The following is a 17763-nucleotide window of genomic DNA, read 5'->3' as shown; positions in this document are numbered from 1 at the left end:
GGCGGAGGGCACGGCCGCTCCGGAGCCGGCCACGGAGCCAAGGCCAAGGAGCCCCGGAGGGCGGAGGCGGCGCCGGGGTCCCGGGAGGAGCCGGCCCGAGCCAAGGCCCGCGGCGCGCCAGGAAACACCAGCGACTCCGCGGCGGGGCGGCGCGCCCGCACAGCGCGTTTATTGGCCCTCCGCGGGGGCGGGGCCCCGAGGGGGCGGGGCGAAGGGCAGGACGCCGAGGGGGCGGGGCGTCGAGGGAGGGGGCGAAGGGCAGGGCCTCGAGGTCTGGGGGCGTGGCCCCCGAAGGGGGCGTGGCGAAGGGCAGGGCCTCGAGGTCTGGGGGCGTGGCCCAGGGGCGGGGCGTCGAGGGACAGGGCGAAGGGCAGGGCCTCGGGGTCTGGGGGCGTGGCCCAGGGGCGGGGCGAAGGGCAGGGCGCCGAGGGGCGGGAGTCCGGGGGAGTGGTGGGCGGGGCGTCGAGGGAGGGGCGAAGGGCAGGGCGCCGAGGGGCGGGAGTCCGGGGGAGTGGTGGGCGGGGCGTGGAGGGGCGGGGTCTGCAGGGCGGGGCGTCGAGGCGAAGGCGGGGCGGCCCAGGCGAGTCCACGCCGGGCGTGGTCCGCCGCGGGCGGCTCAGGAGGCGGCCACGCCGGGCGCGGGCGCGGGCGCAGGCGCGGGCGGCGGCGGCGCCATGGGCGGCAGGAGCAGCGCCTTCAGCTGGCCCGCCAGGCTCGCCATCTCCGGGTCCTGGGCCTCGTACGACTTGACCAGGCGCGCGAACTTGAGGACACCTGCGGGGGGCGGCGGTCAGCCCGCAGGCCGGCGAACCCCCGAGAGCCGGAAAGCGGCGGCGGCCTCGAGCGCCCAGGCCCCGGGTTCAGGCCCCAGGACCGGCCCGGAGTGTCAGGCCCACTCTCGGGGCGCCGGCTGCGCCCGCGCGCGGCCGCAGGCCCGCAGGGGACCCGAGCGCGGGGCGCTGACCACGCGCTGTGGCGTTGTCGGGCGTGGGGCTTGAACCCGGGGCCTGGGCTCCGCCCGGGAGCTCTGCGCTCCAGGCGGACGCGCTACCCCGCGAGTCTTTCGTGGCTGATCGGCGATCAGGGCCTGGCCGCTGACCTCCAGCCTCGATCCTCCGTGATCTCAGCCTCCGGGAGCCGCGGCGGGGCCCCCGCGGGCCCCGCCGACCCCGGGCTCTGCGGGGCAGGGCCGTCACGAGGGTGGCCGCCGCGGGGTGAAGCCGGGGGTGGGGGTGGGCCAGGCCCCCGCCCCGCGTCCCCGGGCCCCGCCCCGCGCTCCACGCCCCACCCACCTTCCCCGTCGCAGCTGAAGCCGTAGGCCTTGATGACCTCCTGCTGGATCTGCGTGGCCACGGGCAGCACGAACTGCAGCATCTTGCCCATGTCGTTGCACGCGTTGTCGCGGGCCTCGTCCATGCGCACCGCGTTCTCCGGGGCCGAGAAGGCCTGGATCACCTCGGCCAGGACCACTGCGCGTGCGGCGGCGGGAAACCCGGGGGGATCGGGGTGAGGGGACGGGACCCGCACGCGCGCACCGCACCCCCCGCCCCAGGCCCCCCACTCCCCCCACACAGAAACGCTGCTCACCCTTAGCCTGCTCCGCGCTCAGCGCCGCGGGTTGGGATGAAGCGGACGCCATGGAAAACCACACGGCTCCAAAGAAATTAAGGGGGACAATAAGCCCAAAGAAACCAGCTGCCTGTTAAAGCAGCATCCGGCGTCTGCGAGCGCAACGGAAGCGCAAGAGAGAGCCGACCGGAAGTTACCGGCTAGGGCACCAACCAGGGAAAACGCAAGTCTGCTGTTACACACGTTAAGGTTGTGGGTTTTCCGGCCAGCGCCAGAAAACCTGCTGGACAAATTCTAAAAGAGCTGCAACACTTGTGCCGAGCCGCCCCGCGGCGACCAGCGGGGGCAGCGCCCACCCCACTCTCACTGAGGGCGAGTTCGGGGCTGGCGCTCTGCGACCCCCGAGCGAGGGAAGCAGCAGCCAGACCCACGTGCGGGTGCGGCCACCGCGTGGACAGTCCACGGAACTAATTGGAAACATTGTTTTTCCTGGAGTTTGTAAACGTTTGGGAAGCGCTATGCAAATTAGCCTGGTTCCGATTGGCTGGGGACACAAGCCAATCACGGCGCGCCCCAGTGGTGAAGAACCAGGACGGGGATTGGTTCTGAAGAAAAGCCAATGGGAGCCGGGAGCAAGAGCCGTCGTGGCGCTCTCCCCGCCCGGCTGGCGGGGCGCTGCGCGCCGTCCTGGGACCCCAGTGCGATCGCCGGCGGGATCCGGGTCCCGCTGCACCCCGAAGACCCCCCCCGCCCCCATTCAGGCCCCGATTCCCCCCGCGGGCTGCGCTGAGGACCTCGGATCTCCCGAGACCTCCCCAATGGCTCCAAGGCTTTCCAACCCAGTAGGAAAGCGCCTGTAGTCCCAGCTACTTAGGAGGCTAAAATCTGATCCAGGCAGAAGAGCCTGGAAGACGTTGACCCCTAACGAACCACCAGAAGCGGTAGGGCAGCAGCCTTGGGCGGGAAAAGCTCAGCTGGCTCGAGGCCCCGGGTTCAAGCCCCGGGACACCCAAGTCCCAGGATTCCCACCTCCCTCCCTCCCTCGTGGGCCGAGAGACCTCGCCCCAAGCCCAGCCGCCCACCGCCACCAACAAGAAGTCAGAGCCGTTTTCCTGGGGAGGCCTGAGGGCGTGTTTGGTTGGTTGGTTTGGGATGGTTTTTTTTTTTTTAAAGAGCGTCATATAGATATTTATATATATAAATTATTAATGTGGGGGGCGGGGCGTACATCGCAGGGGGGGCACGGAGGGGCCGAGGGGGGGCGGCACACAGATGCTACGCAAAAAACAGCCACATCTAACAGATGAAAATAGTCACACCAAAGGGGGGGGGGCGCGGCCCCCGGGGCTGGGCCTGGAGGAGGAGGAGGAGGAGGAGGAAGGCCCGGGGACGAGGAAGAGAGACCTGGTCCAAGATCCACTGTGCGCTGCCCCCCCCCGCCCCGTCCGTCCCCTCCTCCCTCCCTCCCGCTGTCCAGCTGCACACGCGGCCCTGCAGCGCTCTTCCCCGCGTCCGGGCGGCAGGCCAGGCGCGGGGGCTTCCGGGGTTGGGGTGCTGGGGCCGGCGGGGGGCTCTTGATGGCCGGGGTCTACAGCGGCTTGTCACTCTCCTTCTTCAGGTGGCTGCGGGGGCAACGACACAGGGGTGAGGCGGGGCCCCCCCTTCGGGGCGGAGGGGAAGGGGCTCCGGCCTGTCACCTCAACCGCGCGGGTGGCGGGGATCGCAGCCGGCCTCATCTCCAATGAGCCGGCAAAAGAAAGAGCTGGAAGCGGAGGCTGCAGCTCCAGCGGCACAGCGCCAGCCGGGGGCGCCCGGACAGACCCAGCCACGGGGAGTGAAAAACGGGAAAAGAACAGATGCGCATGCGCACGAGCGCAGCTAGCCGCAGCCCCACCGCCCTCGCGCATGCGCGCTGGCTTTTCCCTCCCACGGCTGCTAGCAGTCAATGCCTCTCAGGCTCTTCTGCCTGGATCAGACTTTAGCCTCCTAAGTAGCAGTCCAAGCGCATGCGCACACCTTAGCAGCCGCCCAGCACATAGGCACGCACACACGCACAGCTAGCAGTAGCCCATCATGGTCACGCATGCGCACACGTAACAGCAAGCCATCACGCTCACGTTCACACAGCAGCTGGCCACCACGCTCACGCATGCGCACATCTAGCAGCCACCCAGCATAAGCATGCACACACGGAGCCGCAGGCCCACGCGCATGCGCAGAGCTAGCAGTAACGCCATCATAGTCACGCATGCGCACACGCAGCAGCAAGCCTCACGCTCACACAGCAGCTGGCCGCCACGCTCACGCATGCGCACACGCCCCCCCCAGGCCCGGGCTCCCCGCTCACCCGTAGTAGTCCTCCTGGGCGGGAAGCGGCACGCTGTGCAGCGGATGGTGCGCGTGCAGCCACTGCTGCTGCTCCAACGCCAGCCTCTGCAGCTCGGCCGACTGCGCGTGCATGGCCTGCAGCTGGTGGGCCGCGGACATGGGCGCCGACAGCGAGGCCGGCAGGTCCCGGTACGGGGCGGCTGGCACCGGGAAGGGCGGGAACACGGGACTGAGGGGCTGCGGCCAGGGACGGCGGCGGCAGCCCGCGGCCCCTGCGAGCCCCGCGCCCGCCTCCCTCCCCGCTTACCAAAGAGCTGGTGGCGAAGAACTTCGTTCTCGTGCAGAGGGTGAGGGAGGAGGGGGTTGGGGAGGGTCCCGGCCGGGTAGGGGATCCGGGTCAGGTGAGACCCAGAAGCCAGGGGGTCAATGAGAGGGTGCACCGAGGCGGACGCTGGAGGGCACAAGAGGAGGAAGTCACAGCCAGGCAGGTCTGGGGACACCGTGCAAGCTCGGGAAGGGACAGGCAGAAGGACGCCCTCCCAGGCTAGGCCCAGGGCCGAGGCGGGCGCTGCTGATCCCGCCTGGAATCCCAGCTGCTGAGGAGGCTGGGAGCTGAGGACAACACTCAAAAGCCCGGTCCCTGAGACCCCCTGATCTCCACGGCGCCCCCAAAACGCTGAAGGCAGAGCTGCGGCCCAACTGGTAAAGCACCAGCCTTGAGTCAGAAACGCTCAGGGGTGCAACCAGGCCCTGAGTTCGAACTCTAGTACACACACACACACACACACATCTGCGCTGAGCTGCTGCCTCCTGCCTATGTAAGCCTTAGCTACTCCGGAGGCTGAGATCTGAGGATCTTCATTCACAACCAGCCCAGGCTGCCTAGTCTGCAAGACTTGCTCCAAAGAGAGCGAGCTGTGGCTCAGGGGGTACCAATGGGGGCGGGGAGGGGTGCACGCGGGGAAGCCAAGCTAGGGCACCGGGCCCGAGCACCATCACTGGCTCACACACACATACAAAGGCTGGAGTGTGGGGCCTACAGATCATGGAGGCGGAAATGCCAGGAAGAGTGGAGGCCGGAGTAGAGGTCAGGAGGAGGGGAGGGATGGAGGCCAGGAGGGGTAGGGAGGGCAGGAGGAGGAGGAAGTCAAAGGGCCCCTGGGGGAGGCCAGAGGCGGGAGGAGTAGAGGTCGGGAGAGGTGGAGGGATGGAGGCCAGGAGGGGAGAAGGAGGTCAAGGGGCGCAGGAAGCCCAAGGGAAGCCAGAGGCAGGAAGCATGAGGGGAGGCGAGAGGCGGGGAGGGGCGTGGCTAGTGCTGTAGGGGCGGGACGCGGGGAAGGGGCGTGGCCAGACGCGAGTGAAGGGGGCGGGGCCGGGAGGCAGGCCTTGGGGAAGGGGCGGGGCCTGGAGGCAAGCCCTGGGGAAGTAGGCGGGGCTGGCAGGCCGTGGGGCGGGGCCAGGAAATCGTGGGGGCGGGGCCTCACCTGCGTGGATGGCGTCCTGCTGGTGCAGGTGCAGGTGCGAGTGAATGTGCGAGTGCTGGTGGTGGTGGGGCGTCACGTTGAGCATCTGCAGCCGGGCCAGCGGGTCGTTGCCCAGCGCGGCCACGCGCTCCGCGTGCTGGCGCTCGGCCGCCAGGCGCTCGGCGTACGACATGTCCGGGCGCAGCGCGGGCCCGGCCGCCAGCGCCAGGCGCTCGCGCTCCAGCGGGCCCAGGCTCGGGTGGAAGGGGAAGGGGTGCAGGCCGGGCGGCCCGGGCTGCAGGGCCAGGCCGCCGTGGCGCGGGAAGGGGTCGAGGCCCGGGCCCGGCACGCCGTGCAGCGGCTCCAGCTCGCCCGGCTTCACCTCGAAGCCCGGCTTGAGGCGGTCGCGGAGGTCGCGCTCGCGGGCCTCGCGCTCGCGCTCGCGCGCCGCCGGGTCGCTGCTGTAGAGCGCGGGCACGTTGTAGCCCAGCAGGCCCGGGTCCACGGCGCCCAGCGGCACGTAGAACGGGTGGTTGCGGTTGCCGGGCGACATGACGTGCGGCCGCGCGTACTCGCTCAGCGTGCGCAGCGCCGGCGTGTCCGGGCCCAGGTACGGCGGCACCGTGGCCACCGCGCTGCCCGGCTCGAACGGGGGCCGGTGCGGCACGGGGCCCAGGGACGGACACTCCACCGGGCCGCGGCCCTCCTGCGCCAGCTTCTGCGGGGAGAGGGGGGCAGTCAGGCCCCCCGATCGCCCGCGGGGATCCCCTTAGCGCTTCCCCCGCCCTTTCCGGGCCGCAGAGCTCCTCCCGGCCGGCAGGTGGCGCGGTGGCCCCGCCGGCCTCCTGCGCCGCAGCGCCTCCTCCCCTCCGGCAGGTGGCGCCGCGACGTGCCCACGCCGCCGCCCCGCCCCCGGCGTCCCGCTGCGCAGCGTCCAGGGCGGAGCGGAAGCGGCGGCGGCGCACGCCGTGACGCACTCACCACGCTGCGCTCGAGCTCGCGCTCCTTCTCGCGCTCGCGCTCTTTCTCGCGCTCCTTCTCGCGCTCGCGCTCCCGCTCCTCGCGCGCGCGCTGCTCGGCCTCGCGCCGGCCGCGCTCCGCCAGGTCCGCGCGCTTCTTGGCCAGCTTGGAGCCCTCGAGCGGCACGAAGCACAGGTCGCTGCGCGCGCACGAGTTGAAGCCGCGGTCCAGGTGCTTGTTGAACCTGGAGGCCGGGGCGCAGGGAGAGCGGTCGGCGGCGGCCCGGGGCTCGGGAGACCTTCACCCCCGAGCCCGAGCCCGCCCCCACACGCGCCACCGTCCCCCATAGCCCCCCAATACTCCCGATCCCCCATAGTCCCCCAATAGTCCCGATCCCCCATAGCCCCCCAATACTCCCGATCCCCCATAGTCCCCCAGTACTCCCGATCCCCCATAGCCCCCCAATACTCCCGATCCCCCCCATAGTCCCCCAGTACTCTCGATCCCACCATAGCCCCCCATAGTCCCGATCCCCCATAGTCCCCCAATAGTCCCTATCCCCCATAGGCCCCCATAGTCCCGATCCCCCATAGCCCTCCAATAGTCCCGATCCCCCATAGCTCCCCAATACGCCCGATTCCCCCATAGTCCCCCAATATTCCCGATTCCCCCAAAGTCCCCCAATATTCCCGATACCCCCATAGCCCCCCAATACTCTCGATCCCCCCCACAGTCCCCCAATAGTCCCGATCCCCCCATAGTCCCCCAGTACTCCAGATACCCCCATAGTCCCCCAATACTCCCGATCCCCCCATAGTCCCCCAGTACTCTCGATCCCACCATAGTCCCCCAATAGTCCCGATCCCCCATAGCCCCCCATAGCCCCGATCCCCCATAGCCCCCCATAGTCCCGATCCCCTATAGCCCCCCATAGTCCCGATCCCCCATAGTCCCCCAATAGTCCCGATCCCCCATAGCCCCCCAATAGTCCTGATCCCCCATAGCCCCCCAGTACTCCCGATACCCCCATAGTCCCCCAATAGTCCCGATCCCCCATAGCCCCCCAATAGTCCTGATCCCCCATAGCCCCCCAGTACTCCCGATACCCCCATAGTCCCCCAATACTCCCGATCCCCCATAGCTCCCCAATACTCTCGATCTCCCATAGTCCCCCAATAGTCCCGATACCCCCATAGTCCCCCAATATTCCCGATCCCCCATAGCTCCCCAATACTTTCGATCCCCTCATAGTCCCCAATACTTCCGATCTCCCCAATGTCCCCCAGTACTCCCGATCTCCCCAATGTCCCCCAGTACTCCCGATCCCCCCATAGTCCCCCAATAGTCCCGATCCCCCATAGCTCCCCAATACTTTCGATCCCCTCATAGTCCCCAATACTTCCGATATCCCCAATGTCCCCCAGTACTCCCGATCCCCCATAGTCCCCCAATAGTCCCGATCTCCCATAGCTCCCCAATACGCCCGATTCCCCCATAGTCCCCAAATATTCCCGATTCCCCCAATATTCCCGATACCCCCATAGCCCCCATACTCCCAATCCCCCCACAGTCCCCCAATAGTCCCCATCCCCCCATAGCCCCCAATACTCCCGATCCCTATAGACCCCCCAGTACTCCAGACTCCCCATAGTCCCCGCAATACTCCCGATCCCCGTAGCCCCCCAATATTCCCGATCCCCCATAACCCTAAAGTACTCATCACCACCGCCCCCCAAAGTATTCACCCCATCCAGCCTTCCTTGTCCCCCCTACAGAAGCGTGTCCCCCTTACGACTCCCCACAGCCAAGCCCCGGTGTCCCCCGCCCCCCCGGCCCCCCCCCGGCGCCCCGCGTGCGCTCACCGTGCGGACTGGCTGGCGTGGCTGGGCACGTCCACCACCTTGGGCGGCGGCGAGGGGCTGCGCGCGGGCGGCGCGGGGCTGTCGGGCGGCTCGGCGTCCTCGGGCGGCTCCTGCTTGATCTGCGCGGCGCTGAGCGGGGCGGGCGCGGGCGCGGGCGCGGGGGGCGCGGGCGCGGCGGGCGGCGAGGCCCCGCGGAAGGCGGGCGGCGTGGCGGTGCGGAAGGCGGGCGGCGAGGCGGTCTTGAAGCCGGGGCCGGCGGCGGCGGGGCCGGGGGACGCGGGGCGCTTGCTGAACGGGGCTCCGGGCGGCGACGCGGTCTTGTAGGCGGCGGGCGCGGCGGCGGCGATGACGGAGGCCAGCGTGGCGGCGGCGGCGGCGGCGGGGCCGGGCGGGAAGGCGCCGGCGTGCGCGCCGGGGAAGGCGGCGGGGCCCGGGGGCTGCGCGGCGGGCGCGGGGCCCGCGTTGGGCGCGGCGCCGGCGGCGGGGCCGGGCGGGCCGTAGGTGCCGGGCGCGGGGTGCGCGGGCGCGAAGGGCCGCAGGCCGCCGCCGTAGGCCGGGGCGCCGTCGCCGGGGTGCGGGAAGGCGCCGGGGCCGGCGTGGTGCGGCGCGGGCGGCGGGTGGTGGTGGTGGTGCGGGGCGGGGTGCGGGGCCGGGGCGCCGGCGGCGGGCGCGGCGGGGAAGGCGGCGGCGTGCGCGGGCAGCAGGCGGCCGTAGGCGGGCGGCGGGCCCTGGCTCCACACGGGCTGCGCGGGCAGCGCGGGCTGCGTGTACTTGGGCGGCTGGTTGGCCACCGACAGGTTGGCGGGCGGCGGGAAGGCGTGCGGGTAGCCGGGCAGCGCCTGCGACGCGGGGTACGGCCCGCCGCCGCCGCCGCCGCCGCCGCCGGTACTACAGGCGGCCGCCGCCGCGCCCGGCGCGGGGCCCGAGTAGGGGTAGCGCAGCGGGGGCGCGGCCGAGGCCGGGGGCAGCGGGTGCGGGGAGGGCGCGGGGCCGGGGCCCTTGTCGGGGTGCGGGGAGGGCAGGTGGCCCGGCCCCGGCGGGGAGGCGGCCGCGCTGTTGAGCGGCCGCAGCGCGGGCGGCGGCGGCAGGTTGGGGGCGACGTGCGGGAAGGCGGCGGGGGCGGCGGCGGCGCTGAGGCCCGCGCCGGGCGGCTTGGCGGCGGCGCCGGCCCCGGCGATGGGGGTGGTGGGCGGCGGCAGCTGCTTGGCGGCCCCCGGGGCGGCCCCCGCGCCCCCCTTGGGGCCCATCTGGGGTCCGGCCGCCGCGGCCCCGGGGTAGAGCGGCGGGTGCGGGCCGCCGGGCGGGGCCTGGAACATTCTGGAGGCGGGGGGCTCCAGCGCGGGCGCGTGGTAGGCCGCGGCCGCGGCGGCGGCGGGGTGGGGTTCGAAGCCCGGCTCGGGCGCAGGCCGCGCGGCGTCGGGCCCCGGCTCGGGCGGCGGCGGCGGCGGGAAGAGCGGCGGCGCGGCGTGGAAGGGCCGCGCGGGCCCGTGCGACAGCCCCGACGACGAGTCCGAGTCGTTCTCCACGCTGCCCGGGCTGTACACGCTGGGCGACGTGCTGCGGTTGTCCTGGTCGATGTCGCGCGGGTCGCTGCTGCTCTCCTCGTTCACGCTGCGCCCGTCCAGGCTGTCCAGGTCGGAGGGCGACTGCGGCCGGGGCAGCTCCTGGGGGGGACACGCGGGGCGGGCGGCGGCCAGCTGCGGGGCGGCCCCACCGCAGCGCCGGGACGGCAGGCCGCACGCGCAGAGCCCGGCCCCCCGCCCGGGCCGCACCCCCAGGATGCATCCCCCATCCCCACCCCCCTGCTCCATACCCGCCCCCCCACTTCAGCTGCACCCCCGCCTGCTCCATACCTGACCCCCCACTTCAGCTGCACCCCCCCCCCCTGCTCCATACCCGACCCCCCACTTCAGCTACACCCCCCTCCATACCCGACCCCCCACTTCAGCTGCACCCCCCCTGCTCCATACCCGACCCCCCACTTCAGCTGCATACACCCCCCCTGCTCCATACCCGACCCCCCACTTCAGCTACACCCCCCCTCCATACCCGATCCCCCACTTCAGCTGCACCCCCCCAGCCTCACCTCCCCGACCCAGCCCTCCACAGCTGATGGCCGATCGGTCCCACCTGAAGCTCACCCCCCATTTCCCCCTTCTAACCCTCAGCTTTTTCTCTTTTTTTCTTCCAGTGCCCCGGCCAGGGCCTGAACTCAGAACCTCTGCCCCCCCCCCCCAGCTCTGGCACTCAAGGCTGGCTCTCTCCCGCCTCCAGAGCTTGGTATTTCCCTGGCTAATGGGAGATGAACTCCGGGCCTGGGCTAGCCTCCGACCATCACGTTCCAGTCTCAAGCTTCCTGAGTAGCTTGGGATCTCCAGCCCGGAACCAGGGTGGTTCCCGCCTGTCATCCCAGCCACTCAGGAGGCTGAGATCTGAGGATCCTGGTTCAAGGCCACCCGGGCAGGAAAGTCTGTGAGACTCTGATCTCCAAAGAACCACGAGAAAACAAGATATAGCGCTGTGGCTCATGTGTTAGAGCACCAGCCTTGAGCTGAAGAGCTGAGGGGCAGCGCCCAGGCCCTGAGTTCAAGCCCCACAACCGACAAATACAAAATATAAACCCGATTTGCATTTTCCTTGTGACATGCGCTCCATTCGCTATGACTTTCCACCTAGAAATTATACCCAAACCCCAACTCTTCTACCCTCCCTTGGCTCTGTGTGTCTTTATTAGTCTCCCCAAAGTCCTAAAGATTGCCTGACAAAGCCAGGCACCGGTGGCTCCCGCCTGTCATCCCAGCTCCTCAGGAGGCTGAGGTCTGAGGATCCCAGTTGAAGGCCAGGCCAGACTGGAAAGTCCGTGAGACTTAGAGCCCAGGCCCTGAGTTCAAGCCCCAGGAGCGGGACCTGCACACACCCCTCCTGCCAGGAAGGGGCTCTCACCTCCGTCTTGGTCTTTTTGGGTGCACTGGTGTCCTCACTCTCGCTCCCCGAGATGTCCCCGCTGCGGCCCTGCTTGCTGGCTTTGGGGATGGAGGCCTCCTCCACGCGGGCCTTCTGCTGGAGACATTTCCCAGGTCAGCCCCGGGGCCTCCACAGCGCCCTCTCCCGGACAGGAGGTGCGGCCGCCTAATAACACGCCGGGTCGGTTACCTTCACTGGCTGTCTGGCTTTCTCAGCTTTGCCCTCGCTGCTGGACGTGCTGACCCCTCCTGGGGAGGCCCGGCCCCTGGATCTCAGCTCTTCCCGGGGCCCGGGGGCCTCTTTCTTCCGTCCGCTCCTCATCGCCATCTGAGGAAGGAGAAAAGGAGGCAGGTGCTAACAGTTTGGTGTGGTCGGTGGTGGGGCTTGAACTCGGGGCACTTCTGCTTTGCTGGTGGTTCACTGGAGTTGGATGCAAAAGCCTCATGGAACTAGCCTCCAACGGTGATCCTCAGATCTCAGCCTCCTGAGCGGCTGGGATTACAGGCGTGAGCCACCATGCCCGGCTTGATGTCCCCTTTTGTAGCTATTACTCACGGAGTCTTTATTCTGTCGCGTTTTCATTCTTCAGAGTATGGAGACCCCATTCTCCTCTGCCTGGGCAGCTGAATACAGAAACGACTTCGCCCTGAAGCTCCCCACAGCAGTGTTGTGGGAATCCGGCGTAGCAGGTCAGGAACGCGTGGAGGGTGGGGTGGGGTGGAGGTCTCTCAGTGACAGCTGTGAGGAAGAAATCACTGTGAGACTCCCCGTGGCAGAAGAGAGTCTGAGGGCTCTGAGATCATCCCCCAACTCCAAGCCTTTAGGCCAAGAACCACAGGAGAGACAAGACTCAGGAGGCTGAGATCGGAGGATCGTAGTTCAAAGCCAACCCGAGCAGGAAAGTCCGTGAGACTCTGATCTCCCAGGAACCACCAGAAAACCGGAAGTGGCGCTGTGGCTCACGTGGTAGAGCGCCAGCCTTGAGCCGAAGAGCTGAGGGACAGTGCTCACACAGTTCAAGGCTGCTACCAACCAAAAAAATAAACATACATAATGCAATTAAGGTCCCCACAATCCATACAATGCTGTTGGTCTAATACGTTTGTAAGAAGGGAAAAGAAGTACTGGATTATATTCTAGAAGAAAGTGTTTAGCTATGGCAATACCCCAAGAAAACACACACATTTTTATCATTAACAGCAATGGGCTGGTGGCTCCCGCCTGTCATCCGACCTACTCAGGAGGCTGAGATCTGAGAATTGTGCTTCAAAGCCTAGACAGGAAAGTCCGTGAGACTCAAAGTGATAGAGCGCTAGCTAGCTTTGAGCAAAAGAGATCAGGGACAATGCCCAGGCTCCCAGTTCAAGTCCCACCACCCCTCCCAACAAAACATTAATTTAACTAGAATAGGCTTATGAAAAGAATGTGGGTGGGCACTGTGCTTCACGCCTGTAATCCTTGCTACTCAGGAGGCTGAGATCTGAGGATCATGCTTCAAAGCCAGCCCCAGGCAGGAAAGTCTGTGAGACTGGTATCTCCAATTAACCACCAAAAAGCAGGAAACAGCTGTAAATTGGGTGGTAATAGTACCAGGCTTGAGCAGAAAAGCAAAGGGACAGTGCCCAGGCCCTGAGTTCAAGCCCCAGGACCAACGCACACCTAAAAAATCACATCTTAAGTTTGTTGTAGGATTCCATGCAAGTATGTGTTGTGTCTGTCTGTCTGTGTACACATGCGCCAGTCTTGAACTCAGAGCCTGGGTGCTGTCCCCTGAGTCTTTCTCCTCAAGGCTAGTGCTCTACCATTTTGAACCATAGCACCATTTCCAGCATTTGGTGGTTCACTGGACATAAGAGTCTCATGGCCTTTCCTGCCCTGGCTGGCTTCAAACCCCGATCCTCACATCTCAGCCTCCTGAGTAGCTGGGATTACAGGTCTGAGCGCTGGCGCCTGGCTCTCTAATCAAATTCACCTTCCTTACCTACCTAATGGGTTTACATGTACAGATTTAATCAACCCCAGATTAGGAATCTTATTTTTTTTTTTTGGTGAGGGAGGAATTCTAGAAAGTTCCAAAACCAAGCCAACTTGAATTTTCTCAGGCTGACCTCCAACTGAGTCTTCAACAACCGCTCCTATGGTCTCAATATTGTCCAGCTCAAATGCCCAGTAGTTAGGTCTGGCAGGCTGGGTTCCCTAGTCTGGACATGAAGAAACTTTTCTGCCACAGCTCCACTTCCGGCTTCTGGGGTAGTTTATTGCAGCTAAGAGTCTCCCCAAGTTTTCTGCCTAGGCTGTCTTTGAACCACGATCCTATCTTCCCTCCTGAGTAGCCGGGATTACAGGCGTGAGCCACCAGGCAGTGCCCAGCCTGAACGTGTAGAGATCTCTTTCTCTGGGCCATGATCGCCCCCAAAGGAGTCCAGTGGAGGGTTTTATAGAGCACCTGCTCACTTCCAGGATCGGAGAGACGGACAGAGGACTGAAGTAGGGGAGAGTATGTGAGCCTGTGTGCAGATAGGACGTCTAGGCCGGTCTTTGAGCACTGTGAGGCCGCAGACCCGCTCGCTCACATTCACAAAGCCCTCACACAACCAAAACCCGACTCAAAACGCCACTGGGCACAAGCCGAAGCCCATGTTCTGCTGTTTGTTTGTTTTTTTGGGGGGGGACTTTTTATGGTTTTTTGTGCCAGTCCTGGGACTTGAACTCAGGGCCTTGGTGCTGTCCCTGTGCTTTTTTTTTTGCTCAAGGCTAGTGCTCTACCACTTTCACCTTTTTAGTGGTTCGTTGAAGTTAAGTGTCTCTAGGATTTTCTGTCCCGGGCTGGCTTTGAACTGTGATCCTCAGATCTCAGCCTCCTGAGTAGCTGGGATGACAGATGTGAGCCAGCAGATACTTGATTGACAATCTAACTGCCAGGATCTTATCAATAAGGCCAGGTGTCTCCTACAGCCAGGGATTTCCAGTAGCACTTGTTTATGTCTTGGTAAGGGTCACGCCTGTCAATTTTACTAAGCACAAGACCTTCCAAGAGCCAGTTAAGAGACCAGTAGCGCACGCCTGTCATCCCAGCTACTAGGGAGGCTGAGATCTGAGGATCCTGATTCAAAGCCAGCTGGGGGAAATAAAAGCCCCATGAAGAGTCAAGTGGCAGAGTCGTAGCCTTGCGCAGAAAATGCTAAGGGACAGCGCCCGGGCTCTGAGTTCAAGTCCCAGTACCAGGTAAATAGAAACGAAAGAACCAACTGGGCAAGGTGAGCAGAAGGGACGGATCCCTTCTTCCACCCCGGCAGGGGGAGTGACTTCAAGGTCACGGCTCAATCCAGCTGCTCTGCCCACTCCCCGGCCCACCCTCACCTGAGGCCTGCAGGTCAGGCCTCCCGGCCTGGGAGGAAGGCCAAAGGTTAGGGGGAGGGGGGAGGGGAGGGCTTGCCCTGGGGCCTGTCTGGAAGGGAAACTGAGAACCAGATAATCTGGAAAAGAGGGGGGTGGGGGGATAGTTCCAGGAGCCAGACAATGCCAGGCCGACAGCGCGGCCGGGTGCAGGGGCGCCCGCCTGTCATCCCGGCCACCCGCAGGAGGCTGAGATTTGCGGCCCGAGGAGCGAGGGGCAGCTCCAGGGGCAGGACGGGGCCAGGGGAGCGCGGGTTCGAGGCCGCGGGTCGCGCGTGCACGCTTCCGTGTGCAGAACTCGGCCAGGGGGGGCGAGGCCGGGCGCCCCCGGACCCCCGCACCCCTCCCGGACCCCGCACCCCGGCCTGACACGCCCTGGACACGCGTGCGTGTGTGTCAGCCCGGCCACCGGAGGCCCAGCCCCGGGGATCGCAGTTCAAGGCCGGCCCGGGCGGGAAAGCCGGGGCTGCGGCCCGGGGGGTGGAGCGCCCGCCGCGAGGGGGGCCCGGGTTCGAGCCCCACGCCCGGCGCGGAAACCACCGCCAGAACCCGGGAGAAAAAGGATCCGTGCGGGGCCCGGGGCCCCGCGGGCCCGGGGGAGGGAAGCGGGGGCCCCCCGGCGCCCCACCGCCCCGCGCCGCCCGCCCGCCCGCCCGCGGCGCCGCGGGGCCCGGCCCGGGCACAAAGGGAGGCCGGGGCTCCGGGCCGTCCCGGAGGCCGCGGGGCGGGGCGCGGGCTGCGATCGCGGCCGGCGGAGAAACCGGGGGGCCGCGGGGTCAGAGGTGAGGCGGGCCGCGGCGGGAGGGACCGCGGAGGAAACCGAGTCACAAAAGGCGGGGGGGGCGATCCCCCCGATCCCCGATCCCTCCGATCCCCGATCCCCCCGATCCCCGATCTCCGATTCCCCCGATCCCTCCGATCCCCGATCCCCGATCCCTCCGATCCCCGATCCCTCCGATCCCCGATCTCCCAGATCCCCGATCCCCGATCCCTCCGATCCCCGCGTCGTCTCCGGCCCGGCCTCCCCCCCCCCCCCGTCCGCCCTCCTCCCGAGTTCGCGTCCCCGCCCGGCCCGGCCCGGCCGCCCCCGCCGCGGCCTCCGCCTCCGCCTGCGCCGGGCCGCGGGCGCGATCGCCGGGGCGGGGGGGGGGGGGTGCGCGGAGCGGCCCGGGCCGGGCCCGTCCTCACCTGCGCGGCGGCGCCGCCGCCCTCTCCGCGCGCGGCTGCAGCGGCCGCCGGCGGCCCCGGCGCCCCCGGAGCGCGAACCCCATCCCGGCCCCGCGCCGCGCGCCGCCGCCTCCCGATCGCCGCCTCCCGGGCCCCGCGCGCGATCGCCGGCTCGCCCGGCCCAGCCGCACGCCCGGATCGGCCCGGCGCTCCGCGGCCCCGCCCGGCCCCGCCGCCCGCCCCCGCCGCTCGCCCCTCCCCCGCCGCGCCGCCGCCCCGCCCGCCCCGCGCCGCCCCGCGCACCGCACCGCCCCGCGCGCCGCCCGCCCCGCACCGACCGCGGCTCGCGGGGGACGCGGGCGGCCGAGGCCGGGCGGGGGAGGGGAGGGGGCTGGGGGGGAACCGGGAAGACGAGGGGAGGGGGGCCGGTGGGGGAGGGGAGCCCGGAAGCTGGGGAGGGGGAGGGGAGGGTGCTTGGAAGAGGGGGGAGAACCCTGCAGATGAGGGGGCCGGGGAGGGGGGAGGAGGAGGGGGTACACGCAGGGGTGGAGGGGGACACGCAGGGGGGAGGGGGAGGAGGGAGCTGGGGGAGGCGGGAGCTGGGGAGGGGGGAGGAGGAGGGGGGACACGCAGGGGTGGAGGGGGAGGAGCGAGGGGGAGGGGGGAGGAGGAGGGGGGGAACACGCAGGGGTGGAGGGGGCTGGGGGAGGAGGAGGGGGGACACGCAGGGGTGGAGGGGGAGGAGGGAGGGGAGGGGGGAGGAGGAGGGGGGGAACACGCAGGGGGGAGGGGGAGGAGGGAGCTGGGGGAGGGGGGGACACGCAGGGGGGAGGGGGAGGAGGGAGCTGGGGGAGGGGGGAGGAGGAGGGGGAACCCGCAGGGGTGGAGGGGGCTGGGGGAGGGGGGAACACGCAGGGGGGAGGGGGAGAGGGGGGAGCCCGGGAGGTGGGGGAGGGCAGCCAGGTAGGGGAGGGGGCTGGGGGAGGGGGGAACACTCAGGGTGGAGGGGGGAGGGGAGGTGGGGAGGGCGGCCAGGTAGGTGAGGAGGGGCTGGGGGGGAGGGAACCTGGGAGGGAGGGGGAGCTCTGTGGATTGGGGGAGGTGGGAGGGAAGGATGAGGTGGGGGGGAGGGTTTGGGGTCCAGGCTGGGGGCCCTGGGTGGGGATTGGGGTTCTGGCGGAGGGAGGGGGGTTCTGGGATAGCTTCAGAGGGCGTTTGGGGACCTGGAGGGCTTGGGGGTGCGGGTCTGGGTGGGGCAGGTCCTGGGGTTCCCGGGAAGGGGAAGGGCAGGGGGCAGGCTCAGGCCCCCGGGTCCTGCGTGCTCAGGAGGCTGAGCCCCGACGGTCGCAGTTCGAAGCCAGCCTGAGCCGGAAAATCCCTTCGTCTCCAGTGAGCCGCAAAAGCTGCAAGCGGCCTGTGGCTCAAGTGGTGGAGCGCCAGCCTGAGCAGCAAAAGCCCCCAGACAGCGCCCAGGCCCAGCGTGCAGACACCGCCAGCAAAAAGCCAGGGGGGCACAGGCCCTGCGCCCATGGTCCCCCCAAAAAGGAGGGGAGCAGTAGGGATGAGGAGCCATGGCCGCTCCCCCAGCCTCTGGGGACAGCTTGGAAGGGGAAAGGCGGCCACCATGTTGGAAATGGGGAGCTCAGAGGGAGAGAAAGAGAGGGCGAGCCAGGAGCGGGACCCCCACACCCTGAGGGCACCCCCTTTCTTACACCCACACCCCAGCTGCCCCCCTTGTCTGTGGAGCTAACTAGGGGGGCTGGACCCACCTCAGACTCCAAACTCACCCCAACTAACCACAGGCAGCCCTCCTTCACCCCCAAAGCCGGCACCCAGCCGCCAGGGCCTTCTGGGGGGGCCCCTGACCCCCACACCAAGCTAGGACAAAGGACGCCAGAGACAAGGGGTGATTTGGGGGCAGCTGAAACTGGAAAGGCAGGAGGGAGGGAGGGATGGAAGAGCTGCAGGGGGAGGACTTTAGGTTTGGGACGGGGCCAGGAGTTGGGGGGCCCCTGGTACCCCCCCCTTGCCTCTCTTGGAACCCATTCAAGCTA

The 17763-nt window shown here is 68.0% G+C and overlaps 2 protein-coding genes and 1 non-coding gene across 3 annotated transcripts; all 3 read right to left on the bottom strand.

Annotated features, from left to right (window-relative positions):
* Nucleotides 1-141: 141 nt before the first annotated feature.
* LOC138835333 (protein C10) lies at nt 142-2012 on the bottom strand. Its single transcript, XM_070033921.1, has 3 exons — nt 1588-2012; nt 1293-1469; nt 142-774 (listed from the first exon to the last, which is right to left on the bottom strand). The coding sequence occupies exons 1-3, from the start codon at nt 1637-1639 to the stop codon at nt 617-619; spliced, it is 387 nt and encodes a 128-aa protein (XP_069890022.1). The 5' UTR covers nt 1640-2012; the 3' UTR covers nt 142-616.
* On the bottom strand, nt 1822-1883 carry LOC138835360 (U7 small nuclear RNA). Its single transcript, XR_011374562.1, has one exon. It is a non-coding gene; the product is annotated as a U7 small nuclear RNA (small nuclear RNA).
* A 673-nt stretch (nt 2013-2685) lies between the features above and the next one.
* Nucleotides 2686-15912, bottom strand: LOC138835320 (atrophin-1-like). The gene is made up of 10 exons (XM_070033899.1): nt 15731-15912; nt 11702-11884; nt 11336-11473; nt 11126-11239; nt 8183-9846; nt 6342-6564; nt 5382-6078; nt 4205-4348; nt 3917-4097; nt 2686-3191 (listed from the first exon to the last, which is right to left on the bottom strand). The coding sequence occupies exons 2-10, from the start codon at nt 11726-11728 to the stop codon at nt 3158-3160; spliced, it is 3222 nt and encodes a 1073-aa protein (XP_069890000.1). The 5' UTR covers nt 11729-11884; nt 15731-15912; the 3' UTR covers nt 2686-3157.
* Nucleotides 15913-17763: the final 1851 nt, after the last annotated feature.

The sequence above is a fragment of the Dipodomys merriami genome, unplaced genomic scaffold (assembly GCF_024711535.1).
Source record: "Dipodomys merriami isolate MVZ:Mamm:240054 unplaced genomic scaffold, mDipMer1.0.p SCAF_233, whole genome shotgun sequence".
NCBI classification, from domain to species: domain Eukaryota; kingdom Metazoa; phylum Chordata; class Mammalia; order Rodentia; family Heteromyidae; genus Dipodomys; species Dipodomys merriami.
The sequence above is the reverse complement of the archived record's forward strand: the minus strand, read 5'-3'. Positions and strand labels throughout refer to the sequence as shown.